General features: G+C 65.2%; 1 protein-coding gene across 12 annotated transcripts in view; it reads right to left on the bottom strand.

The window, feature by feature from the left end:
* Positions 1–13,196, bottom strand: part of CCDC187 (coiled-coil domain containing 187) — a 32,546-nt gene extending 19,350 nt beyond the window's left edge. For 7 of the 12 annotated variants that reach the window (XM_053204371.1, XM_053204377.1, XM_053204368.1 and 4 more), the window contains exons 1-9: positions 12,855–13,196; positions 11,935–12,464; positions 11,738–11,836; positions 9,707–9,802; positions 6,295–6,429; positions 4,751–5,769; positions 4,429–4,523; positions 1,741–2,306; positions 1,286–1,373 (exon numbers count right to left, since the gene is read on the bottom strand). In XM_053204371.1, coding sequence (XP_053060346.1) covers positions 1,286–1,373; positions 1,741–2,306; positions 4,429–4,523; positions 4,751–5,769; positions 6,295–6,429; positions 9,707–9,802; positions 11,738–11,836; positions 11,935–12,464; positions 12,855–13,087 — 2,861 coding nt within the window. In that variant the 5' untranslated portion in view covers positions 13,088–13,196. The remainder of the gene's footprint in view (positions 1–1,285; positions 1,374–1,740; positions 2,307–4,428; positions 4,524–4,750; positions 5,770–6,294; positions 6,430–9,706; positions 9,803–11,737; positions 11,837–11,934; positions 12,465–12,854) is intronic. The other 5 variants (XM_053204373.1, XM_053204374.1, XM_053204378.1 and 2 more) reach the window with 5 other exon arrangements.
* Between the last annotated feature and the right edge of the window lie 13,787 nt (positions 13,197–26,983).

The following is a 26,983-nucleotide window of genomic DNA, read 5'->3' as shown; positions in this document are numbered from 1 at the left end:
CGGGAATCCATCTCACAGGATCCTGAAATTACTGCCCGAGGTGCAGGGACGCCTGTGGGTAGCGGTCGGCACACAGCTGGGGCAGGCACCCCGCCACCCTTCTCTCCAGAGATGCCGGGATGGACGGGCCCTTGGAGGGCAGGAGTGGGTGCTGGTGATGGGCTGGGTCCCCGGCCAGCACCGAGCCCCACGGTCCCAGCGGAGAGAGGACGGCGGTGCGGGTGGTGGTCCCTCCCCGACTCAGGCACGCAAAAGCTGGCCTGGGAGGTGGCGGGATGGGCCAGGCCCCGGATCTGGAGAACTTGGGGGTCACAAGCTGGACGGGGGCCTCGAACTTCATCCTCGGACCCCACCAGAGAGACGCCAGCGGGGCGGCAAGTGCTGTTTCAGAAGGGCCGGCCAGGCGGCTTTTCTGGACACACTGAGGGGCCGGGAAGGCCCTGGGCCCTGATCCCACACAGCAAGGCCGCTGAGTCGTCCAGGGCACAACTCTGCACAGCCTGATCGGGGTGGGTGCGGGGGGACGGGGAGGACGCGGGGCCCAGGTGTGGGGTGCGCTGGGTGGGAATGCCCTGCAGGGCCCCACTGGCCGTCCAGCAGTGGGACAGGGAGATGTGGGGCGTCCGCCTTGGAGCCCGGGGCACCGATGGTTCACGTCTGGCAACTTTCCCATCCCTTGCCTCTCCCCTAGGTCTGGGGAGCGGGCAGCTGGCCAAGAACCAGAAGTCCAGCCCAATGCTGCCCCCTACTGGCAGTAATCATTCAGGTCCACCGACTGGATGGAGGCTGGGCAGCCGGCAGCGGTGGCGGGGGTGGGGGGTGGCCGGCACAAGAAAGTACAAGGGTCTGTGGCTGGGTGGTCCTGAGAACTTAGGCACGGGACACGGGACCTGAGTGGGAAGATACCCACACACGACCAGCCCACCAATCATCAAGGAAAGTGTGGCCGATAGTGTCCGCTGGGCCCGGAGCCAGTACAGAGGTGTGTGGGGATGGGGTGCATCCCGGGGGCTGCCCACCCATCAGCGGGGGCGTTGGGTGAGGGGCCCAGTGCCCACAGCCCAGCCAGAGAGGGGTCTCTGGGCTCGTCCCCCCGCCCTGGCCAGCACCAGAGCCAGCAGGCCCTGACCCAGGTCCGGGGGCTTCTCACGGTGGGGTCAGGACTGTGTCACCACCCCCCGCCGCCAGCCCAGCTGCACCCAGACCGCTGCGCACCCCTGTGCAGGGGCTGTGCACAGCCAGCAGCTCATGGCTCGGCCAGGGCGCGTGGAGGGTGCAGGCTCACCTCCCGATGAAGGGGCGGAGGGCCTGGAAGGAGTCCGTGTTTCTCGCCAGCCTGTTGTCTGGCTCCAAACATCCGTCCTCCGTGAGACCTTGGGGGACACGGACACCAGGCTCATTCCCCAGAAGGAGGAGCTGCCGGCGGTTGGGGACCGAGCGGGGACACCCCTGGCCCATGTCAGGAGGGGCCCGGTGGGCCGTGTGTGCTTTCTTGCCCCTCTCTGGAGGCGGGGGGGGGGGGGTGGGCACACAAGCCTCAGGGCCAGGCCTCACCCCTCCACCCGCCAGGACCAAGCCGTGGACAAGGCCACAGCCGGTGGAACTTGAGCCTGTGGCCGGGCTCCGCCAGGACCGCCCCTATGTCCCTTCGAGCGGTCTACACACCCGCCGTGGTATCGTCATCAGCCTCTTCCCTTGAGGGAGAGAGTGGGGCCACTGCTGGGGCTGGTGGCCACCTACCTCGGGGCTGGCTGTCGCGGGGGGCCCCCGGGCTCACGCTGTGCCGCCGCTCCCAGTCAGGGCTCCAGGACGGCGTCCTGCTGTCCGGGAAGCAGGTGGGTGAGGCCGGCGGCCTGGCCTGCGTGTCCGCCCAGTCCCAGGGTGTCCCTCCACCCCGACGGGGCACTAACGCTCCGGAGTGGACGGGGGCTGTGGGCGTGGGGGCCGCAGCCATTCTGCTGAGGTATGAGGGCGACGGGTCGGAGACCGGGTCCCCGGGAGGGTCCAGTGCCTCCGACTTGTGCAGCTTGGCCGTCAGGATGTCGATCCGTTGCTTCAGGACGTTGGCCATGGTCTCCAGAGCCTGTAGCCGGGCCTGCTTGTAGCGGAAGTGCAGGGGCCCCGATGTGCCCAGGTGCTCGCTCTCCTCAGGGTCTAGGTAGATGCACACCCCTGGACGCGCGCCCTGGGTGGCGAGGTCCTGGAGCTTCAGGGGACCCAGGGAGGAGCGGGCGGACATCAGTGTGGGGCCGCCTGTCCCCAGCGTCTCAGTGCGGTCCGGGGCTCTGTTCAGACACAGGCAGAAGCTGCAGGGAGAGAGGGTGGAGAGGGTCAGGTCTGGCGCCTGCGGCCTCAGCAGAGAGTTCAAAACGTGTAGGAGGCGGGATGAGCGTCTGTGACGATGGCGTCCCTTCACGGTGACAGTTTATGGCCTGGAGGGCTGGCTCCGGGGTGTGTCTATACAGCAAGGGACCACACCAGGCCGTGAGGGAGACCCAGCAGTGATTTCTGGAGTTTAACACCAGAGCAGAGGCACCAAAAGAAAAAACAGATCAAAGTCCTTCAAAACGTATGACTCATGTGCACCAAGGGCGCGATCGTGAGTGAGAAGGTGACCTACAGAATGGGACAAAGTTATTACAACCCACACGTCCCATGAGGGTCAGAACCCAGAGCATATAAGGGACACCTGCCATTCAACAGCTATAGCGCACCAAGAATTTGAGGGGATGTTTCTCCAAAGAGCCAATAAACACACGAAAAAGAGGCCGAACATCGCGGGTGATCAGGGAGACGCAAATCCAGATCGCAGTAAGATACCCCTTCACAGCGGTCAGGGTGCCTACGACTTAACAATAAATAAAAGGGACACCTGGGTGGTTCGGTCGGGCGAGCGTCCGATTTTTGATTTCGGCTCAGGTCATGATCCCAGGGTCGTGGGATCGAGCCCCACACCAGACTCTACGTTAAGCGCGGAGCCTGCCTGAGATTCTCCCTCTCCCTCTCTCTCTGCCCCTCTCCCCCACTCGCTCCCTCTCTCTCTCTCTCAAAAAAAAAAAAAATTAACTAAATAAAAATAAATGAATTAAAATTAAAAATAACCAGTGTTGACAGGTGGGAAGGTGGACACGTTCTGGGGACAGACGGAGGGGACGGCTGCATGGCAGCGTGAATGTGCTTAAAGACAGTAAATCTACATTGTGTGTATTTCCCCACAATTTCTTTAAAACGTGGAGGGGAAAAAGAACACAAGAAAGCAAGATGAAGGGCCCACACTCCCGCTGTCCGGGGGACCGACCCGCGGGCATCACGTCAAGGCGGCCAGGAGCCCTCGGCGGCCTTTCCGCGGAGGACGGGGGCTGCCCTGGGCAGTGGCTGGTCTCTCCGTCGGGATGCAGGTGCGGAGTGTGTGAACGTCACTGAGCTGCACAACCTGGGACCCGCATCTTCTTCAGGATGTTCCCAGACGTCAAGTTTAAGAAGCTGAAAGCCGCGCAGCCTCCTGGGCTGCTCTGTGGGACCTGTAACCCCCGGGAGTGCCCCAAGCAAAGTGGGGGACGGTCTCCTGACCCCGAGCTTTAAGGTGCCGCCCCGGGGAGGGGCTTTCTGAACAGGTGCCCGGCTCCATTAAAATACGCAATAGTGAAAACCAAACAAAAACAGGAGGGAGAAAAACAGAAAAGCAGTTGGCGGGACACAGAGAAACTGGGACCCTCCTCCGTCGCTGGTGGGGATACAAAACGAGGCAGCCGGTGTGGGAAGCCATCTGGCGGTTTCTCGAAAAGTTAAACACCGAGTTTTCAAATAAAGTTGCCTGGCAATTCCACTGCCAGGTGTGTAACAAGGGACACGAAATAGGCATTCAGTGAATTCATCCACAGCGGCACTAACCACAGCAGCCTGGGGGGCGGGGTGGGGGGGGGGAACAGTCCAAACGTCCACGGAGACCAACGGATAAACCATCTGTGGCCGTCAGGCCATGGAACGGGGTTTGGCCATAACGACGGAACGAAACCCTAATGCGCGCGACAACACCGATGCGCCCAGAAAACACGCTCCAAGAGAGACGCGACCTCCCAGCGGCCACGCCCTGCCAGACTCCAGTGACGTGAATCTGTAGAGGGGGGAGCAGACTGGGGCGGCGGGGGGGGCCGCGGGGAGGCACTGGAGCCATGCCGACGGGTACGGGGTTCCCTTTCGGGGTGAGGCGATGTTGTGTGTGCAGAGAGAGGTGGTGGTCACACGACAATGGGGAGGTGCCCAATGCCCCCCCCCCCCCCCCCGCCATCGTGTGCCCTCAATGGCTCACTTAAGGGGCTGTGGAACCCGGGACAGCCCTGTTCACCAGCTCTGGGCAGAGGAAGCTGCCTCAGCCTGGAGGAGCGCCCCCCCCCCCCCAGGAACTGCAGCCCCCGCCTGCCTACCCACCTGCCCGGGGCCTCCTGGTCCCCCAGCACCATGCCGGAGGTCACCTTGCTCCACTCCATCACAGGCGACCCCAGGCTCCCAGAGGCTTCCAGGCCCTAAAGCAGAGGAGAACACGGTCAGAGCCCGCCTCGGACAAAAGACCCTGAGACCTTGTCCCTTAGTCCCAGAGCTAAGGGTCTCAGGCTGGAGCCCTCAGGGGGCCCCCTCTCTAGGGGCTGGGACAGAGGCAGTGGGGTCCCAGAGCCCCACCATACCCAGGGAGGCAGGCACTTGGGGACGTCAGAAACTCAGCACCGCGTCCTCACCGGCACGCTGTGCGTACCTTGGACTGTGCACAATGCGGAAAAAAGGTCACGATGCCGGGGGTCGTGTGGGACACCACAGGGACGGCTTTGCCGAGGACGGCCTCCCTCTGCTTCCTGTACACATCCTGCAGCCTCTGGTTTTTCAGCTCGAGCGCCCGCAGGGCCGAGGCCTTCTCCTCCAGGGCCTGTCGCCTCCGGGCCAGCGTCTTCTGGCGCATGAACTCCCGCAGGGACTCAGAGCTGTAGGGGTGACCCAGGACCCCCCGGGGCTTCGGGCAGGGTGGCGGCACCCTCACCTCGTTCTCCTTCCCAGGGGCGTTCCTGGGGGCCCCGGGGGCCGGCCTCATCCAGGCTCGCTTTGGCTCCGAGGGAGGCGGGAGCGAGCCTCGGCCCCTGCATGGGGTGCCCTTGCTGCGCAGGAAGGAGGCGCTCCACGGCCGCTGGGCCGCTGGGCTCCACGGGCTTTGGGCAGAGCTCTCCCAGTCTTCATGAGCAGCCCAGGTCCTCTGGGGCTGGGAGGGCTGCCCGGCCGAGGCGCTCCAGGGCCGCTGAGGGAAGGAGGTCAGCCTTTCAGGGGGGCTCCCAGGCCTCTGGAAGGAGGGGTTCCGTCCTTGGGCTGCCCAGGTCATCTGGGGACAGGACTCCCACCCAGCCAAGGTGCTCCAGCGATGCCCCGTGGGGAAGCTGCCAGCCCTCTCTAAGGCCCGAGGACTCTCCGAGAAGGAGCCCCGAACATCTGGGGTACTCCAGGGGCCCTGCTGCCTCCTCTCTGCCAGGCTCTGCAGCCACAACTTTGACCGCCCCAGCTCTGGCCCTCCCCTGGGGCGGTGGCTCCGGGCCAACTCCAGCCCGGCCTGGATTTGCTGGCGGAGGTCTCTAAGGACAGCCATGGCATTCTGGATGGTCACAGGCTGCTCGCAGGAGGACAGGTTGGGCGTATTGGCGGACACCTGCAGGCCGCCGCGGACAGAGGCTGGACTGGGCATCCGGGGACGGGCAGGGGAGCTCTTAGCAGCTCCAACTTTCTTGCTGTCTCCTGCAAACACAGGTGGTCACGGGTGTCAGGGGCTGCAGGGCCCCGGGGGGAGCAGAGCCAGCTCCCCTCCCTCCCCCCAGAAGCACCCTTGGCCCTGCTCCCAGCCCCTCCTGGCCCCTGCACACAGCATGGGTTTGCAGAAGCCCTCCAGGTGCACATGCCACATCCTGGTGACTCGAGGCTGTGCCCGGGCACGTTCACCCCAGACACGGTGAACACAGCGTGATGGGGGTGACGTGTGTCTGCCGGAGGAGCCCCTGCCCCTCCCACCCTGCCTTCCCTCAGTCGGGAAAGCCTAGCCTCCTGGGAGCCTGAAAGGTGTCTCTCGGGGACAGAAATCCTTTCCTTAGGCTTTCAAACGTAATGGTTTCCCCCAAGTCCTGTCTGATGGCAGGTTTGGAGGGCATCCGACAGGCCGCTGGGGAGAGGCCTGCTCCTGGACCTGATGTCCCTCCTTCGCCCTCTGCGCCCACCGCCCAAAGGCTACAGCGCAGCAGGAGGAGCCAGAGGCGAGGCACCAGGTACCTAATTCCGCGGCGGGGGCCTGGTCTCTTGAGGGAGCCTCCCTCTGGAGCCTGGGGAGGGCCGGAGGGGGCCCAAGCAGGGCCCTCGCCAGGGCTGGTCCTTTCCTCCAAGCGTAAACACCGACCAACTCAGAATCTTAAATAGAGAAAACGCACACACAACCGAGCAGCCGGGGCCTTCCCAGTGCTGGCCCAGACGGGGAGGTTGCTGGCCCCGGGCAGTCCCCTGGGACCAATTCACACGCCCCCAGAGGAGCTGGGGTGAGCCTCAGCCACCAGGCAGCAAGAGGCAGGGCGGAGTCCCAGGATGACTTTGGACGGTGACCTGACTTCTCTGACCCTCGGTTAACGGGACAATAAAAGCTGCTCCCTGCGGGAGCAACACAGGCCCAGGGGCGCGGCACGTGCTCAGTAAACACCGGCCGGTAGTGACAAGGACGGTAATAACGAAGAGCCATCAGCACAGGCAGGGCCAGTGGGAGGCTACGGCCACAGTTGACCACTCGCACCGGGCTGCAGCAAATTATTTGCTTTTAAGCCGGTGTGGCTCCGCAGCAAAGGGGCTGGGCACCAACAAGGATACCCAGGCCAGCACGACGAGGGGTCCCGGAGAGCACGGACAAACACCCACCGCGTCCCAAACGCAAACGAGGTTTTGTTAACAAATGTTGTGACCTGAGGAACGTCATTTATCAAAGTTCTTCATAATCCCGGAATACGCTCACCAAATTCCAATGCCAGCCCCACCATCGTTACAAACCCATCCACAAGGGCCGTGGTGGAGGCCAGTTTTTGCCAAGCAAGGGTGACTTAGAGCAGAGACCATCAGGAGAGGTGACCCCCGGGGCAGGCAACCAACAGGGTCAGGCCCCTCCCCAACACACGCTTAAGGATCCCTGGCCCAAGGCCCAGACCCAGAGAGAGAGGCAAGCCTGAACCGGCGGCTGCAGGAAGGGGAAAGGGCCACGCCAAGCCACGCCCTCCCTAGGCCACGCCCCGAAAGCTTGCCTTCTGTAAAGCCACGCCCCTTCAGGACCCGCCGCCAAGGCCACGCCTTCCACAAACCACACCCCTCCGGGAAGGGCCCCTGAGGCCACGCCCCCCACGCCAGGGCCGGGGAACACCGGAGGTTAAAGCGTGGTCTGGGGAATCCCAGACCGGGTTTAAATTCTGGCTCTGCTGATTACTAGCTATGGGCTTCGGGCGAGTGACTCTCCTCGGTTTCCCCACAAGACCACAGGCATGAAACGGGGTGGGCCAGGAAGGGACAGGGTTCCGCTGGCAGAGACAAAGGCCAGGGCTGAGGCCGGCACTGCCCAGCTGGCCGCACCTGGGTGTTGGATGGTACCGAGGGAGGGCGGGCTCCCCAGCAAGGCTCCTGCGTCCTGGCCCCTGTCGCTGCTGACCTGCACAAAGTCATCGCTCCTCCCTGCCACCGTGCAGGCCCTGCTCTGGACGAGGGGGCTGCCCGCTGGCCGGGACCCTCCCCACAGGCCCCTCCATCACTGGCCGCTCATCCCCCATTAGCCCGCCAGAGGGGTCCGGGTCAATAAATGGGTCCTGATGGGCACATTTTTTCTTCCGCCGAGCAGTTTAATGGCAATTAATTTTTTTACGAGAGGATTTTTAATCTGTGGAAATGGATGAAGTTCCCAAGTGCCCTGTCAAAGTTCCAGGGCCGACTTAATCTATGATAAAAAATGCAAAGTGAGGCGGTATAATCTGAAATTAAATATAGGGCTTCATTTTCCTTCAGCCCGGATGGATGAATATTTTATAACTATTGTGATTTAATTTTTTGTTAACTACAGCAAATTTCTAATTCATCCAATTCCCAAGTCCTGCGGCTCTGACCTCTGAACCCAAGCTCATCTCTCCTTAGCCCAGCTGTGACTTGGTCACTGACAGAAACTAATGGTCAGCTCCGTCAGGGTGACACGGTGGTTACGATGATGGATGTGGCCAGTGGCATGCCCTTTGACCCAGTGTCAGACAGAAAGCAGGTCATTTTTCAAGCGAGCCATTAAAATAAAACAAACCAAAAAGCTGAGGGGGGGGGAGACAACGATGCAGAAAACTATTGTATTTTGTGCCTTTTCAGTGAGCCTTCCGGAACCTTCTCTGTGGCTCCCAGCATCCCTCACTGTCAGGTTCGAGTGGAGGTTTTCCCTGCTGTCTGGTCACCTCTTACCCTGCTGAATAGACGTGTCTGCCCCCATGGCTGCCCGCCTCCCTCGAGGGTCCCTGAAGCCAATGGCGGAGGAGGGACATGTTCATTCGTCCGGCGGCAACCCGTGCTCTCCCAGAGTGGAGGCAGCAGGTCTGATGGCGCGGAGCAGAAAGATGGCCAGAGCACCCGCCCCTGGCTCTCTCAGGTGAGGAGCACAGGCCTGGAGCCAGCACACCAGTGCAGCCCTGGGCAGGCTGTTGAACCTCGCCGAGCCTCAGTGTCCCCATCTACAGAACGGGAGCAAGCCCGTCTACCCCAGGGGAGTGCTGTGGGGGTCCCTGAGCGGATGTCCAGAGAGCACGGGGCACACAGAGCCAGCGCTGACCGCCAGGAACAGTCAAGCCCCAGGGGAACACCGCCTCCCTCGTCCCACACACACCAAAGTGGCCCTTCTGGGGCTGGCAGATCCACCACGAGGGCAGGGGCACAAACCGACCCAGCCTGGGCAGCTGGGTCCCTGCTGGATGTCAACACCCCAAACCCCCACCTCTGGGGGCCCCGGGGTGTGACCTCAGGCCTGCCACCATCACGAGCTTTTCCTCGGACTCTCCTGGGATGTGATCGGCCGAAGCGCACCCCTGCCTGATGGCCCCAAGTCCCCAAAGGGCTGGGAGACAGTGGGCACTATCTAAGGCCTTTCCTATCACCGAGTGCTCTGGGGGAAGGCAGGTGTTCCGGGCTTGCTGTCTGGATTCCAATCCCAGGCCAGGTGCCTAGGGAGACCTCTCCCTCCAGCAGCCCCCGCCGCTCACGAGTGATGCCTCGGAGCACAGACTGTGAATGCACGTTCAATCGCGGAGAGCGGCTCCGTGTCCCTACAGACTCTCTTGGTCTAGGGGTGCTGGAAGGACAGCCCACGGCACGGGGGGTTGTGGACTCGCGCTTCCTCACGGCGGATGACCCTTGTGCCGGCGGGGACCACGCGGCGCCCCGGTGACGCCCAGGCAGGGTCTACACTCACCCGAGATGCGGACGCCAGTGCCGCCCCTCCTTCACGCGTGGCAGACCCTCCACTCGAGCTCGGCCCCTGCCCGTCCCAGGCCCCCGTGCACGCAGCGCCCCAGGCACCCGGGGCGCCCGTCCATCCGCAGCACCGGAACCAGAAGCCGCGTGCCCACCTAGTGAGCCGGGTCACAGACTTTTACCCCAGGCCTTGCCGGGGCCCCAAACGGGCAAACCTTACCTGTGTCTTTGGCATCTCTTCTAGAGCTGGGCGACCGGGGGGCTCTCTCCCTCGTGCAAGGACGGCTTTTCATTCTTTTGGTTTTCTCCCGTGGAGCTTCAGGGAGAGGAGAGGAGGAGGGAAAGCGGGGAGGGTGAGCAGTGACGGCCACACGGCCAGCCACGCTAGCGGCCCCCTGCCCCTACAGAGCCACGCGCCCGTCCTGCCTGCTCCCGGGGACTGTGCCGGCGCGGGCAGCTGAGTGCAGGGCCGGAGGGGCACACGTGGCCGTCCGCCTCTTGGTGGTCTGCACAGGCCCCCCCTTCACGCCCCGACTGGTCACGAATGCCCAGGTGCCCGGGGCCGCGAGCCACCGAGGACAGGAACGGCCTCCTGTCTGAGTTGCCCGCAACTATCTCGGTCTGCCGTGCGGCCCTCGTGTTTGTTGACTGAATAGACGGCCACGTGGGCCGCCGCGGAGAGGCGGCCCAGCAGGGGGACGTGGGGGGAGGGGCTCCGCGTGGTGGGGTCCACCCTGGCGGGACGTGTGAAGACACGGAGACCGCGGGGGGTGGAGGTTGTCCAAGTCCCCGGGCAAGCACAGCGGCCAGCAGGAGTGGGCCAGCTTCCTGAGGGCCAGTGGGGCCCCTCTCCCCGTGCTGTCTGGCCTCGCTCGTCCCTGTTCACCGCTGGGGCGGGGGCCGTGTCCGGGAAGCACCGAGAAGCCAATCAGCCAGCGATGTGTGAGCAGGACCGGGGGCGCTCGGGGAAAGGCTGGCCCGAAGGACTCTCCAGGCCTCCAGGCCTTGGCCGGTCCCTCTGTCCTCGGTGCCCGCAACCTGCTGGCAGGAGGGACCTCCAGCACCCAGGCCTGTACAAAAGCACAATTCTACAGGATCCACTCACAGGAGGCCCTGGAGGAGTCGGAGCCACGGACACGGAGAGCGGGAGGGTGGGGCTGGGGGAGGGGAAGGTCCACGTGGAACGGGACCGAGTCCAGTCTGGGAAGACGAACACGTTCTGGGGACGGATGGGGGGGGGACGGCTGCACGACAGTGTGAGTGCGCCTGACGCCCCCGAACTGTGTCCTTAAAAGTGGTTACGACGGTAAATCTTGTGTGTATCTCACCACAATTAAAAAAGAAAAAAGGAAAAGACCTCGGCCCTGCCCCACACCTACTTCCGGAGGGTTCTAAAGCTGGGAGGGGGAGACGTGACTATCAAGGACTGGTGACCGATGACACCAGGTGCTGAGTGACCAATGGCCAAGTCCCGTCCTTGCCTGAGGGGCCCCAGTGGCCTCTGTGGGATGGGAGCGGACGGGAGGGCTGAGGCCGTAGGGGTCCCGTGGGTGGAGGAGGAGAAAGGCAGGGTGATGGCTGTGAGCCACGGCCCGCCTGGGCGTCCGGCTACGGGGAGTTGTCGCAGCCCCCGGCCACGTTAGCCAGAGCTGGGCCCGGCCCCCTTGGCTTTGATCAGCAGGCACCTTGGACCCCACCGGCATCTGTACTCGGCTCACACATCCAGCTGGGGCAGGACACACACCCAAAAACGCCCCTGTGACAGCTGCCCCGGGGGTCCCAAATCCCATGCTGACCAACCTCTTGCCCACCCTCGGTGCCACTATTGCCCCGTGGAAAACCCATCCTGTTCCCCTGCACCGAGGACCCCAGAAGCCTTGGGCGTCCCAGGGCAGCCTGATTTCTGCTCCCGAGGCCCTCCCCCTCCCCCACTCCAGGGCCCCCCCCCCCAAATCTTGCTGGAGTGAGGCTGTCTCTGCACGTGAGGGACGCCCTCCTCCCCCTCGCCATCTGCAAACGGTGCCAGCCTGCACTCCTTCCCCGAGGGGGGCGCCGAGGTTCGGAAGTCCTACCCCACGGAATGGCGGGCTGGGTCCAGACCCCTGCTCGGCCCTTTCATAAAGGGCTGGGACCCTCTCTAGTGTCCCCGTCTGAGTGTGATCAAATAGAGCCGATCGCCTAGTGAGAGAGAAGCTGTATGGTCCAGAACCGTGTGGCCCCGACCGCCGCCTGGGTGTCCAAACGGGCTCACCTGAGGCCTGGCGCTGGGGGACCCTGGAGGGCTCTCGCCCCCGGCCCGGGATGGCCTTGTCTTCCGCTCCACACGGAGCCTCGCTCGGGGTGCCTAAGCCTGGAGAAGATGAGAGGGAGCATCATGAGACAGGTTCTGCAAAGTTCCAGGAAAAGGTCCCCATCCGGCAGCCGCTCAAAAGGCTTCAAACGCAGCACCTTTGATGGTGGCCCCAGGCCCAAGTACGTCCCACGGGGCCGGTTCGGGGTGCGCCAGCCTTCCGGCCTTCCTGCGGGGATCTGGCTTGGAGACTCTGTAGAGGCGCGAGGCGCTGGAGGGCGTCGAGGTGCCCAGAGAGGCACAGCTGGCCTGCCACTGTGCCTGGGCCCGGATCTTGTCCCTAAGCCGTTCCAGTCGTGGGTTGCTCTCTCTCAGCTGCCGCCGGGGCCCCTGCGCCTGGGGGGGCCGCTCCTTCCAGGGCCCGGGGAGAGATGTGCAGGACTCGTGGCCCCCGGAGGAGCCAGAAAGGCGGCCTGATGACACCGAGCTGTCCCCATCCCTGGCCTCCTCGCTTTCGGACCACCCCAGGAGGTTGCAGGCCTTCCTCTGGGGGCCTGGCTGCTCAGTGTAGTCGGACCAGGCCATGTGGGGAGCTCCCCGCAAGTCACCTGGCTGCCGGGAGGGCCTGGCCCACCTCAGGGCAGCCATGGCATCATCATCAGCCGCAGATAGACGGAGCCCGGAGTCCCTGGGGAGAGAGAAGCAGACTGGCCGGTCAGGAGTGGGGACCCGGCCATGCCGAGCAGAAGAACATCTCACACGGCACAACCCGCCCCCCCCCCCAGCCCAGCACCCCTCCTGCTCCCTCGTTCTCTTGTCTCAGAAGGCCCACCGCCAAGGAAGGTGCAGGGGACCAGTGAAACGCCCCATGCACGGCACCGCTGTGACGTCCCCTCGGACGGCCACCTGGAGCCTTTGAGGCAGGCACCACGATCAGCCCAATTTGCAGATGGGGAAACTGAGGCTCTGGAGAAGGCATGCAGCAGAGGCCCCCAAGTCCTCTGTCCTCATGCTGACCGGGCTGCCCTCCTGGGAAAGGAAGCCCCCACCTGGCCCAAGGGGCGGGCACAGACACCACCTGGGCTTGGCTCTAGCCTTCCTGGTGGCTGGCCTGCCCCGGGCCTCGAGGTTGTCTCTCGGGTGGGACTGGGTCGTGTCTCCTAGAAGGACCAGCGGCATTCCCGGGACCGAGATTGACATGGCCCCAGGGCCGGGCCGAGGGCGGGATCTGGTGAGCCGCCTGGTCACCGCCTGCCCTGAGGTCACAGATGGCGCCTTCACAGGGCAGCCTGCTGGCCTGAGGCCCGACATCCATCCCTGCGCGGGCTGGGCTTCTCCAGTCCCCTGGCCCACGATGGAGACCCTCAGGATACTTGTGGAAACTGGGCAGACATGGTGGGCTGCCGGGCCCTGGGCTGGAATGGCGGGGGGCGGGGGGCTTTCTAACGAGCTGCCTCTTAGCAGGGTGGGAGAGAATTCTGGGTGGCCTGTGACAGCATAATTACCCCACGTCACTCAGCGACAGGGCCGAGGCCTTCAGCTCCTGCTGGGGCGATGGGCAGGGCCCCACCCCCTTCCTCCCAGGGCACCGGAGCCAGTGGCTGCGCGGGTGGTGAGTGTACTGGCCGGGGCTGCGGTCGGGCTGGGCCAGAGTGGGGGCACAGGGAGGGGCTGGGGGCAGAGTGGGGTGGCCTCCGGGCTGATGCTGGGCTCAGGCTTCGATTCTGGGCAGGGTCAGCCTGGAAGACCCAGGGCGGGAGAGAAGAGCCGGCCCAGGACGTGTCCCCAGCGGCTGGACGAGAGGCTGTGTGCTCAGGCCCCGACGCCAACTCGGAAACACTGCCGAGGTCCCTGCCTTCGGCCTCTCGGGATTGGTCACGGGAAGTGGGCGCTGGCTTCTCGGCTCGCCCTGCCACAGGTTCGGGACACCCTTTTGCCCACAGGAGCAGCAGCTGAAGACGCCTGAGCCCCGGGAGCCCCGGGCCTGCTTCCTGGGCCCTGCACTCCCAGGGCTGCACCCCAGCCTGGCCCACCTGCAGTGGGCGTCCTGTCACCTCGACGACTCTGCAGTCAGCTGGCTCTGAGCTGAGCTGGGCATGGTCCCCCGGAGCAGAGCTCCTTCAAATCCCTGCTGCGCCCCCAGCCGGCTGAGTAACCTCGGGCAACCAGAGACCCCACCCTGTTCCTGCCCCCCGGGTATTGTGAGCAGCTGGTGAGTTCACTCCAGCAGGGGGCGCTGAGTGGGGCGGCCAGGTGGCTGAGCGGGTTACAAAGACTTCGTTTTCAGGACGCCCCGAGGAAGCAAAAGGCAGAATGGAGGGCCTCCTGCCTGTCCGGGGGAAGCAGAGATGCCTGGAGGCGGCTGCAGAGGGGCAGGGCGGCAGGGCACAGAGCAAGGTCCTGAGCCCAGCAGGGCCCTGTCGCGGTGGACACGGCCCCCGCCACCTCGTCCCGCCAGCAGGGTGAGAGGACCCACCCCAGGGACGGGACCAGCCTGCACTGCGGGGTGCTGTCCCTTCTCTCCCATCTGGCTTCTCCTGAGGTCGGGACGAGGCGCAGAAGGCGCGCCTCTCAGAGCACAGAGCCCGCGGGACCCCAGATCCAGCCTTTGGCCCTGGGGCCCTCGACCACACCTGGCGGCCTAGACCGAGGGCGTGCCTCCGCGTACCTGCGTGGCCAGGTCCCCCTGCCGGTGGCACCGTAGCCACCCTCCCGCTCTGCCGCGTCCGCCTGGTGGGGAGTCCCGCCCTGCCTGGGCCTGCCTGCTCCCCGGTGAGGCCAGGCTACAGCGGGTCCCACCCCTGTGTTCCTTTACGATGTTTGCGAGGGGTCAGTGTCACAGAGGGCTGACCCGGGGTGGCACAGGGGAGCCTGGGGGGGGGGCGCCTGGGGGGCTCAAGGGGTTAAGTGTCCACCTCCTATTTTCAGCTCAGGTCACGATCTCACAGTTTGTGGGTTCGAGCCCCACATCAGGCTCTGTGCTGACAGCGCTGAGCCTGCTTGGGATCCTCTCTCTCCCTCTCTCTCTCTTCCCCTCCCCACCTCTCAAAATAAATACACATAAATACATACATACACACGATGAAGCAGTCTGCTTCAACGCCCTAGGGTTGATAAAAGCGAAATCATGAAACGAATGTGTGTGCACGTGAAAATAACCAGCTTCATCGTTGCTCTGTGAGCGGTGACAAGCCCAGAACTTCCTCCCCGGCCCCCGACCTCCGCCCCCCTCCGTGGTTGCCGCACCTCTCCACAGATCTGGTTCACCACCCGGGCTTATAGCCCGGCTCCAAATCAGGGGACGTGCGAGCCCCCAGGGCCTCTCCCTGCCCAGGACCCTCCGTGGACCCTGGCACGCACTGCCCCGGCTCCCTCACACCTGCTGGGGTGACCACAAGCGGCCGGGGCCATGAGCAGCAGCGTGGGCACCAGGTACCACAAGGCCACAGCAGAGACCACAGTCTTCGGGGGGGGGGGCACGCCCCACATGGATCAGGCCCCAGCCTCTCCCCTAACCCTGAGCCAAGATGCAGGCCCGGCTGGAGGTTGGCCCCCATTTGGGCCCCGAGGCTCCTTCTGTTGCCACATTCGCTCCCTCCCGACCACCCCTGCCTCCTCCCTGCTCACACCTACCAGTGCCACTCTCTCTGAGCGAGGTCCCCTCTGCCCTCCCCAAGGGGCTGGGGACCGCTCCGCGGGGGTGCAGGGGTGGCCTGTGTGCAAATGCTCGTGGCTGTGAGAGCCCCCAGTGTGGCGGGGCCCCGGGTGGAGCAGGTGTCCCGCTCCTTGCCGGGGCCGGGGGGCCCACCCACAGCACCCGCAGCCCACTGTCCACAGACCACGACACCGCTCTGGGCCAGGCCCCTGCTTCCACAGCCTGGCCGGGCTGCAGGGGTGGGGTGGGCGGCAGCTCGGCTCTGTCGGCCACGCTGTTCATGTCTCCCCAGCTCATCCCCAGGGAACCCAGCCCAAAGCACCCCGAGCGGGCTCGGGGACAGAGTCGGTGGACCGTGAAGGAGAAAGGCCCAGGCGCCCACGGTCCCTGGGCCCCAGGGTTTCAGACCACATCGGTCTCACCAGCAGCAGCAGCCGGCCCCGCCTGGACTCGGGCATCGGGCCCTCCAGCCACCGGCTCAGACCCAGCCCTGGGGCAGCACTGGTCCCGGCAGCGAACACACCCGAACTGGCCCTGTCCCCCGATTAGAGTCCCCCGGCACACCAGGCCCTGCCCAGAAGCCACCAAGCAGGGGCCCAGAGAGGGTGGGGTGCAGGGCCTTAGAGGTCCAGACAGAAGCGCTCCGGCGGCTGACCCGGGCTCGGGTCACATCTGGGGAAGTGATATGCAGGCAACAAGAGCGTCAGCTGCACAGGCACCCCCCAGCCCCGTGACCCCGCACCCCGACACACAGCACGCGTGCTCGCTGCCCGGGGCTGCAGAGAAGGCAGGCCGGCCTGGGCTGCCAAAGACTTTCTTGCATGGGAGTCTGGCCAGGGCGGTGTCCCCCAGCCTCTCCATCCTCAGCCACGGCATCTCTACCAGCCGCTCCCCAGAGGAGAGCGCCAGGCCCCAGGGTGGCAGACGACAGGGCCGAACAAGGTAACACAAGGCCAAGGTTGGAGGTCCGGAGGGGGGCACCAGTGGGAAAGCGGGATGCAAGGGCCGGTGGGTGAGGCGGGGCAGAGGGAAATTCCACACAGGGTCAAGGAGATAAAACCAAGGCGAGGCTGCCTCACCCCGCGACCTCTCCAACCTCCCTCTCGGCTGCACAGCCCAGAAGCCATTTAACCCACCCCCAGGGGACCCTGGCGCCACCGCCCACTCGCCAAGAGGGACTCACGGCCACACCCACAGACAGGTCAGCAGGGAGCTCCCCCGCCCCCCACCCCCACCCTCAGGCCTGGGCGGCCTCGTCCAAGGCCAGAGTCAGCCCGGCCAGCACCCAGCGCTCAGTACAGCAGCTCCTGAGCCGGCTCCCCTGGGGGCACCCTGCCAGCGGCCGGGCCCTGCCCCCAGCGCGTTCCCCAGGCGACCTGGGGCACCTCCCCACAACCCAAGAGCAAGGCGTTGTCACCCTGCCCACAGTCACACAACACAGAGCGGAGACCTGTCCTCCGGGCCACCCCCCGCAAACAGGGAGGGAGCTGGAACACCAGCGACCCCGGGGAAAGGAGCCCGTGGACACAGACACCCCCCAGGGAGCGAGAGCCACCCTCAAACGGCTCAGAATGGGCAACTGGGGACCATGGCTTTTGGGGGGCATGGCTGTGGGTCTCCTGCCCGCTGACTCAACTCCTTGATGGGGGCCTTCCAGCAGGACAGGACGGCCTGAGGGGCCCCCTTTGCCCGAGGAGTTAGCTGGACAGGATCCAGGCTGAGCTGGCCTCGTTGTCAGCTGGGCTTGCCGGGTGGGACCAAATGCAGAACCTCCCGCCAGCCCCACTCAGGGGCTGGTGGCGTATTTATTCCTATTATACAGACGGGGAGACTGAGGGACAGTTCATTAGGTAAGAGTCTAGTGCTGGCCTCACAGCAGCACCTGAAGCCAGAGGCAGGGCTGCCCAGTGGGTAGGGCGGGTGGGCATCACGCTCCCAGGGGCAGCCTGGCTTTGCCCCTGAGGAGGCCCCAAGCGCTCAGAGGGAGCCCCCACGCCGGAAGACCCCTCCCCAGGAAAGCAGGACGGAAGGAAGGTGGCTCCCAGCACCCAGCCACGTTCCAGGCCAGGAGGAAAGGCTAACGCCCTCCCCAACCTGCCTGTGCTCCCACCCGCGCCTCCCCCAAGTGCCCGGGGCAGGCCGGCTCGGCTCAGGCAGGGCCCCCCAGGGAACTCACCAGCTGTGGGAGGGCGCCAGGCAGCAGCCGTGGCTCAAAGGCCAGCCGCCGGCAGAGCCCAGGCACCGGGACACCGGCACCTCTGGGTGTGCGGGAGGTCCGCCCCGACGTTGCCGGAGAAACCCAAGCGTCCATCCAGGCAGGCTCCTCCTCCAGGCTGGCTTCCCGGAGCCCCGAGGGAAGAGCGCCAGGCGCCAGGAGCCTCACCGGCACATCCAGCCCCCACGGGCAGGGGACACACACCTGGGGCGCTCCTACTGGACCCCAGGCAGTGGGGGCAGCGCGGGAGGCAGGTCTGCACCGGCAGGGAGGCGGGCATCTCCAGTGCGGTCCCCAGCTGCCCCCTCTCGACCCTCCACCCCTGCTTTCTCCCCACCCCCCAGGGACCTCCAGCAGCCACCCGGGTCTCTGGAAGCACAGCCTGGCAGCCAGCAGCCAGGGAGTCGGAGGCCAACAGGGTCACCCCAGCCCTTCTGAAGCATGGTGTCGGGGGCGGGGGGGGGGGGGGACACCTGAGACAGTTCACAGCCTCGTCTAGAGAGCAGTTCTCAGGGCTTCCAGACAGTGGGAAGGTGCCGGTGGGTGGACATGGGGGGGTCCGGTTACCAAACGCAAAACCCACAAGGTCTCCCGCCTCCTTGGAGTCAGTGTGGCAGGCCCAGGCAAAGGAGGGCAGGGGCTCTTGAGGGGTCCGGGCAGCGCCTGGTCCCGCGTGTGGGTTCCCGGGGTCTCGGTCACTTGGCTAAGATCTGCACACTCACCCAAAGTCCATTTTCAACCCTAGGTCCTGGTCAGCGTGTGCTGCCCCCACCCCTGCCCAGCTCCAAACTCGCACCTGCAGGGGTCTGGGGAGCCTAGGAGTCCTGGAGGCGGGCAGCTAAGGAGGTGAGGCAGCAGGGAGTGCCATCTCCTTGTCACGGCCAGGGGAAACCCCCCCCCCCCACTGTGGAGGTCCTGGGGTGGGTCCCCCAAGTCTTCCTGTCCCTGCAACCACCCTACCCCCAGAAGGTAGGTCTTTCCCTCCCTCCTCCCCCCCCCCAAAAAAAACAAACTCTAATAAAAGTATCTTGCCAGGAGATTCCCCTTGGTGTTCAGAGAATTTGAATTTGGAGGCAGAGAAACTTGGAGCAGCCTGATCTCTTAAATACTCATGGGTACGCCTGCCCCCCCTGGAAGGGGCATGGAGACAGCAGTCCCTCGGCCCCTGGGGAGCTGCTTGGCACTGTCCTAAGGGAGCCAGATGCCTGGCGAGGCCACCTTAGACCAGAGCTGGGCCTGCCAGGCCAGACCACGCGGGAGGCGTCTGCACCCCAGGGCCAGAGGGTCGAGAGGCGTATGACCCCGCAGTTGGCAGGCGTGATGCTGGAACTCGGCACACTGGCTGGGCTGCCTCGGCCACCACCGGCCCAGAGCCGTCTGGCACCTGAATTGGATGGGCTCAGGGCTGCGTCAGCTCTGGCCCACAGGTTGACTTTGTCCGTTGGCACCAGAGGAACAAGGGACGTCCACCCAGCCTGAGGTTTTGGAGTCTTGTCACACAGCCCAAGCTGACTAAGAGACAGACGTGCCTTTTGAAACGTGTGCAACTGGGCCCTGAGACCGATGCCTGGCCTGGCGCTGGGCACAGTGTGGCAGAACAGCCATCATGAGCTGCGTGTGGCCGGGCCGCTCAGTCCCAAAGCCAAGTGTCCCCACCTGGCCCAGTAGGAGGGAAGGGGGAACACCCAGCACGCTGCACAGGCAGAATCGTGCTTGAGCAAGCGGTCGGGGCCCCATGGCACACTCCGCCGTTGCATGCACCCCTCAGCCTGGCCCTCCGCCACCGCCAGCCGCGGGGGTAGGGCGCGCCGAGCTTGGTGGCTGGGGGGGGTGCCGCTGGGGGGCGAGCGGAAGCAGCTACTGACTGAGGGCCACTCTCATTCCAGGGGGGACAGGGCCGAAAGGCGTCCCAGGGGAAGAAGAGCTTTGCCCCGGGTTCCCCATCGTGTGGGAGGAGAAATGGCCTGAGGGGTGGGGACAAGTGACCTCCTGGCTGGTTAGGAACCTAATACGGAAAGGAACGGACCGTGCAGGGAAGGAGGCCCGTGTGTGTGGGTGCAAACCGCAAAGCTCTCTCTCTCCCTCGCTTTCCTGCCCACCAGGAGCACCTGCCCAGAAGCAACACCGAGCCGCTCAGGACCCAGCACCGCCCTGCCAGCGGGGGGCCCCGGCCACCTCAGTGCTGGCCTCACAGGCAGGGGCCCCGGCGGCGAAGACGGGGGCCGCGTGCGGGCCCGGGCAGCAGCGTGAGCGCTTAGGGACCAAGATCGGTCAAGCTGCCTCCAAATGCCCAGCCTGCCGGCATCAGAGGCGGCCCTGAGCTCGGACGGCCCGGCGGCTCCCCTGGGCCTCCCCCTCGTTCTGGAAGGGCCGCCGCTCCTCCTCAGGAGGGCGTCCGGGGCGCAGCTGGCCTGTGCTGTCCGCGAGGCCTCGGCCGGCACCACCCCGGTTGTAGGAACGTCTGACCCTCCAGCACGGGACCCCCTACCCCACTGCATCCCCGCTTCGTCAGGGCAGGTGCAGAGGGGCAACGTCCACGGGCTGCCACCTGCCACAGCCGAGGAGGGCCTCGCCGGAAGCGACACCCGGACAGCACCCTGCAAGAGGGCGACTTGCCCAGGACCTCCTCGCGGGGCTGTGTCCCCCGCGGGAAGAGCACCGGAGCCTGAGGACCGAGGGGTGCGGCAAGGCGTCAGCCAGAGCCCCGCAGGGTGGCCCTGCTTCTTCCCCACCATCCGACGGCAGCTGCTCCCTGGGGCACATTGTGCGCCCCAGACTCCGCCTTGGCATCCGCTTCCGGAGAACCAGACCTATGACAAGTGGGGCCAAGAGCAACCTGGTGGCTCTGAGGGAGGGGTGAGCTGTGGACTCCAAACATGTAGGGCTGGCCAGACCCTGAGAAGACCCTTCCACTGTCCTGCTCGGGGTGGAGGCGGGAGGCAGGGGGTCTGTAAGGACCTTCATTCCCTGGCTTTCTGCCTCTGCGGGGTGGGGAGCTCTCAGTCCAGACCTCCAGCTATGGGGGGGTCACCTCCCGAGTTCAGCCCCTGTTCTCCATGGCACCTGAGGGCCGCCCCCCTCCCCCCCTTCCCTCCCCTCTCCTGTCCTCTTTGTCTTTATGAGCTCATAATTTAAAAAGCAAACGAAGAAACTCATCGCTGTCATTTTAATGGGGCTTCCGAGGGGATCAAAAGTAAATGCATGCGATGGGTTTGTCCCTGCGGGTCTTTCTAATTTCCCCGATCAGCCTGGCTCTGAGCTTCGATCAGTCCTGCAGGGAGAGGGAGGGGCCCCGGAGGCCTGGGGTCCTGTGTCCCTCCTTCCTGCTGGCTGCTTCCCTCCCCGGGTGCCAGATGCTCAGGAAATGTCCGTGCTCCCATCCTGGAAGGTTTGCAGCTCGGAGAACCAGGGTGGTAGGGTTCCAGGTGCTTTTCAGACGGGGGACTCCCCGGGGCCCGGCCCAGACTGCTGCCGCGTTGCCCTGAGTCTGCTGCCCCCTGCAGGTCAGTCATTGCCCCAGGTTGATTCGGGCCACAGAGGCGGGGTGGGGCCCACACCAAGGGGAGTCTCCCACAGACCTGACCAGACGATTTGGGAGTTAGGGACCGACCCACTGGGAAGAATCAAGCTGTGAAAACAGCCCCACCCTGAGGCCACAGAGGGCTGGGAGAGGAGGCCGCCTGGCTGAGTTTCCCCTAAGAGCAGAGCAGGGGCCCCCTGAGGAGGATGCAGGGTTTCCATGGCAACCGCGAGTGCCCCAGAAAAGATGTGCAGAGACTCTGGGAACAGACCCCATGCGGGGACCGGCAGGAGGGTGGCCCCCTCTCCTGCTCTCCCTGGCTTTCCGCGCCTGTGGCTGGACAGGTGACGGACATTGCCCAGGAGGCCCACGGAGGCGGGCGGCCCGCAGCAAGTCCAGGTACCGTCTGGCCAGCCCAGGTGAGGGCTCTTTGTGCTTCCTGAGGTCGCCCGTGGGGGTGGCCCCAGGTCCCGCTGTGCCCTGGAGAGCTGGCTGCCTCTTGCTCTGCCCCGAGTCCCGTGCCCAACACGGGTTCCCGCCACTGCTTCCTCGTGCCGGGTAAACCTGGTGGGGCAACCCTGCCCGCTGCTCCCCCTGAACCCGCATCCTCACCGCGAGGTGGCCACGGGTCCCCCAAGCACCCCTCCATTCTCCCCCCGCCAACCGTGCCACCGTGCACCCCTGCTGCCCCAGCCCTGGGCCTCTCTGGCTGGCCTGGCTGCCCACAGCGGAGGTGGGGGTGTCCTTCTTCCTGGACACCTGGCAGGAGGCAGGGCCTTCAAGGAGTCTGGCCTCCACAGAGAGGCAGGTGCGAGTGTGTGCGGGGGGCTCCCACAGGAGAGTGGGTCCGTGGGGCCAGGCTTCGTCCTGGCTCTGTGACCACACCCCAGGCGCGGCAGGAGGCACTCAGGCCGTGAGACCCAGCACTCGGGGGGGGGGGCCAAAGCCCTGGGGGATGGGGAAGGGGAGGGAGGCGGGTACCAAGGGTGGGGGCCCCTCCTGTAAGCCCTGGCCCTGGGGGTTCCTCCCTTCCCACCAAGTTTCCAGGTCCCCAGCTAGCCGGCCAGCCCGGCGGCCTCAGAGGCACCCGTGCTCCTGTCAAATGGAGCACCTGTGCCACGGAGGCAGGCAAACCCCGACTCGTTGGGCCCGCGCACGAGGTCTGTGCCTGAGGAGGTCCCCGCGTCCGCCCACGCCTCTGGGCCGGCAGCCTGAGGGGCTCAGCCCGGGGAGGCTGGAGGAGGTCAGCCCAGGAGCAAGTTTCATGGTGACAGCTGTCCCTTGCACAGTGGACGACACGTTCTAGGCCCATGCCAGGGGCTTCACTGGCAGGACTTTATTTCCCAGGCTTCCGTCTGACAGAGGAGAGAGGCCCAGGGTAGGGCCCCTGCTCTAGCGGCCACATCTGCGTGGGTCTGCAGTGTCCCAAGCTCCACGCTGTCCCTACGTTCTAGACAGAGTCCCCACGGAGAGAGGTTTCCTCATGGACCTGTGAACGGCTGTGTGGTGACCCCGCTCCCTGAGCTGCCAGGAAGGCGGCTGCTCCCTGAGCCCTGGGGGCACAGGCTCTGGTGCCTTTCGCCGGACAGCGCACAGCCGGGAAGGAGGGGGCAGCGGAGGGTCCCCCAGCGAGGGTCTGGATGCAGGCCACATAGCCCCGCCCCCAGTGGTGCCTGTGAGAACCTCTCTGTGATGCCCGGGTCGTGCTCACGATGTAACGCGACGTGACAACGAGGCCGCAAAGCTCTGCGTGTTCTATGACCCAAGTCACGTAGCAACCATCGTAAGTAAATACTGGGACGTGGGCGTAGTGGGGTGAACGGAGTCCCCAGAAGACGTCCACCTAGAGTAAATAGGAGTAAATGTGCTTCTGTTTGGGAGGGAAGGTCTATGCAGATGTCATTAAGCATCTCAGGATGAGACCGTCCTGGATCCGATGGCCAGTCCTCCCAGAGGAGAAGGGTGGGGGGCCTGTGGAGGACGGAGCAGAGGTGGAGGGAGGCAGTCACCAGCCAAGGGGCGCCTGGAGCCCCAGGAGCTGAGAGAGGCAGGGACGACCCTCCCTGGGAGCCTCTGGAGGGAGCGGCCCCAGGGGACGGACACAGAGGACACACCATCTCAGTGGTCTCTGACGAGTGCCTCATTCACCGCTCCACACCCCAAGGGTCAGGGAGCTTGGCCAAGGCCAGCCGGCGGGAGGGGGGAGTGGATTCTATCCCCCTCGGCTCTCCTGGAGTGGGGAGCTGTGGGCAGAGAGCCCCCGAAAGGGGAAAATCCACTGTGTCTTGTTTGCCTGGGGGGGCTTCCTCGGATTTATTTGCTCCCCTAATTCTGTCTGGCTTACGCTCACGTGAAGACTCCCCCTCCCACCACACGGCACCGTGGGAACTCAGAGCCCCCAGACTCTCCATCTCTCTGCCTCTGTCTCTGTGTCTCTCTCTCTGCCTGTCTCCGGCTCTCAGTGTCACCCATCTGCCAGGCCCGGGGGGCTTAGACAGGCAGGGGGCAGGGGGTTCAGTCATACGAGCCGGGGATGGGCTCCCACAGACCGACCTGCCACGGACAAGGGCGGGTGTGCCCGCTTCACGTGGCCCCGGGTGACAGAGCCCGCAGCTGCCAGCCAGGGCCCCAGGAATGCTGCGTGGCCAGGTGTCGCTCGATGACACGGGTGGTGCATAGCCTCTCTCGCACCTCCAGCTATTTCCTGGGCGCCTGTCATCTCCCAGGGAGGCACTGGGCCCCGCGGGCGGCAGACCGTTTCCTTCCGGCTCCCTGCGGCACCTGCCTGGGGACCCGTTCACCCGCCCTGCAGGCCCCACTCTCCAGGGAGTTTTGAGGCCCTGAGGAGAGGAGACGGCTATGGGCGACCCCCGGGGTCCTCAGGGCAATGGGGTGGGGGGCACTTGCCCCACGACTTTGCAGGACAGTAAGTTGTTTCTCAGGGTAATGACACTATCGGGAACACGGTCAACCCGAGTGGTCTTACGTGACTATGTATGTGAGCGTGCGTGTGCCTCTCCCTCTCTCTCTCTCTCTCTCTCTCTCTCTCTCTCTCTCTCTCTCTCTCTTTTTCTCCCTGTCTACCTTTTCCTTCTTCAGTCGGGAATCCACGGTAGAGACTGATCAGAAGCATTTAGGTCTTGGGTTGGGCTCAGCTCCTCTGTGTCCCCTCTGGGCCCCGCAGGAGCAAACTTGCTGTAGGCGGGGAGGCTGAGGGGCGGGGGGCAGCGGGGTCTGGGAGGCCACGGACGAGGAGCTACCACGCCAGCAGCAGGGATGTCCCGATCTACCCCTGGCCCCAGCAAACACCCCCGTGGGCCTCAGGCTGCACACCCCGCTGACGCCTGCGTGCCCATCCTTTGTCCCTGGGACGGCTCCAGGCAGCAGTGGCCTTCAGCCGGCCCGGCCTTCATCCAAGGCCCTCACAGCCCTGAGAGTCCACCAGGCCTCCCCACTGCCAGGCGCTCAGAAACCGTCCACCGTCATCTCCCGCCAGGCCTGTCCAGGGGACGGATCCGGGACGGGGAAGTCAGCCCCCCTGAAGCCCGGCCTGGGGACCGGCACCTCGCCGTTCTGCCCGCTCACTGGTACGACAGGCAGGACGCCAGGGAAGGCTGAGCGGTGAAGGGCAGGCGCGTGGCAGGTGCCTCGGGTGGAGGCGGCACTGTTGGCTACTGGCGAGGGCAGGGCCCCGGGCGTGCTGACACCAAATCCTGGGTGTCGGCTCTCGAGCGGCGGTGCCTCCAGGACCGGCCGGCGTCACTGCTCCTCTGCCCTCTGTATTCCGTCCGAGGATGTGTCCCGACGGGAAAGCGTTTTTCTCCCTCTAACGCTCCTTTGGGAATGGGACCCAAAGGGATTGGGGGGGGGGGTGCCTACGGCCCCCCATGGGATCACTCTGTCCCGCTGGTGCACCAGGCCTCACCGAGTGGGGAGGTGGTTACAAGGCAGAACGTAACGAGGGGCTGCCCCCGGGGAGGCCGGGAAGAGGGAGGCAGAGCTGGGGACGGTGCGCAGAGGGGACTCGGGCAAGAGCGAGGCAGGTGTGTGGCCGGTGGTGAGGGACGGGTGGTGCCCTCCAGGAGCTCCTCCTGCCCAGACCCGTGGCCCAGGAGCCCCCTGCCCTCCGGGGAGACCAGTGATGCACTCATTCCCCACAGGTGGGGGGCCACGTGGGCAACGCGTGTTGGGCCTGTCGCCTGGTGCCAGCCAGGACCCAGGACCGTCATCAGGGCCCAGTGGGGACCAGGCACGATTGGACAGGCAGCGTGGTCCCAACGCTGGCGTTCCACAAGCTCCTGCTGTGTGCCGGGAATGGTGACCAGCACCGTCAGGACCCCATGACCCTTCGCGCTCCCTGCAGGACAGACCAGGGACCCCTATTCGCGGGTGGCCGAACCGAGGCTCAGAGCGGGAGAGCACCTTATGGCGGGTAACCCGGAGGCAGGGGCCTGGCCGGCTCACGGCACAGCACCCCAGAGGGCTCCAGCACCCCCGGCGAAGTTCTGATATAAAGCTGAGACTCTTCTAGCCCAGGGACCCTGGCTCCCTGGTCCCCCTGTTTCAAGGAAGGAAAACGAGATGCTTTCCCTGTGGTGACGCTACGTTGCTCCCGTGTTCCGCCATTCACGTCAATAACCCCGTGAGGGCTTTCTGGGCACCGGGCCCCTGGCCGCAGCCCCGGGGACCATAGGGGCTAGCGGCAGTGGCCTCACGGGGATGTTGAGCTCAGGCCTGGCAGAGGTGGGGCCCAAGGCGGCCCCTGCCCTTACAACGATGCCAGCTCAGGGGGCACCCCAAGGAGGCGGGCCTGGAGGAGCGTGGTAGCCCCGCCCCCCGCCCGGCCCAGCCGGCAGCACCCCCGAAGCAGGCAGCAAGGCCTTGCCCAGCTCCTGTGGTCACGGGGGAGGGCAAGCAGGATGAGCTGCCAGGCCGCCAGCGCTCTGGGCACAGATGGTTCTCGTTCCCGCTGCCTCTCTTCCGCAGGAAAAACAAACTAGCCCGGGGCCAACAGGCTCTGTTTTATCTTGTGTTTATTTTTGTTGCCATTTGCCTTTGCCTGAAACCAGCGGCCCTGTGGGCTTCTGCAGAGGGTCCAGCGAGAAGGCCCTGGCATTTCCCTGACCTTAGTGAGGGCAGATCTCCCAGGAGGGGCGGCCGGGCTCCTGAGGACAGTAGTCCACTTCCTGCTCCCAGACTTGTCCCTGTCCCGTGGGGCACAGTGACTTTTCCCAGGTTTGGAGTCTTCTGGGGGCACCAGCAGGGCTGGGATTGAGGCCAGCAGGACAGAGGCACGGGAGGGCCTGCTGTGGGCCCGGTGCTGACGAGCCGGACAGGCACCTCGGCCCTGGGAGAAGGCCCAAGGAGGCACAGAGCCCAGGGTGGGTGGCGAAGAGGCCACACCACAGGTCTCATCTACCAGGGCTTCTAGGAACTCACGGGGGAGGAGGTGGTCGGGGCCACGATGGGGGGGGTGGGGAGTGTGGGCACAGTGAGCTTCCGTTTTCAGAGTCCTTGGATTTCACGAGGTTGGGAGGGTGACATGGTGACCCAGCGTTGCAGGGCTGAGCAAAGCAGGCTCCGGGGCTCCCCGGGGCCAGGCCACGCAGGTCGTGGTAAGTGCGGCTCTCCGGGCTGTTCACGCCTCCCAGACCAGGGAAGTCCCCTGGGGCACAGGTCAGTCCTCGGCCTGCCAGGTGTCTCTAAAGTAGGGAGTCATCCCCTATGGCGGGCACCCCACTGCCAGTTCAGAGAAGGGGGTGGGGACGGCAGGGGACCACCAAGGGGGGCTGGCCATTTGCCGGACAAAGGGAGGGA

This window comes from Acinonyx jubatus, chromosome D4 (genome assembly GCF_027475565.1).
Source record: "Acinonyx jubatus isolate Ajub_Pintada_27869175 chromosome D4, VMU_Ajub_asm_v1.0, whole genome shotgun sequence".
Taxonomy (NCBI): Eukaryota; Metazoa; Chordata; class Mammalia; order Carnivora; family Felidae; genus Acinonyx; species Acinonyx jubatus.
The sequence above is the reverse complement of the archived record's forward strand: the minus strand, read 5'-3'. Positions and strand labels throughout refer to the sequence as shown.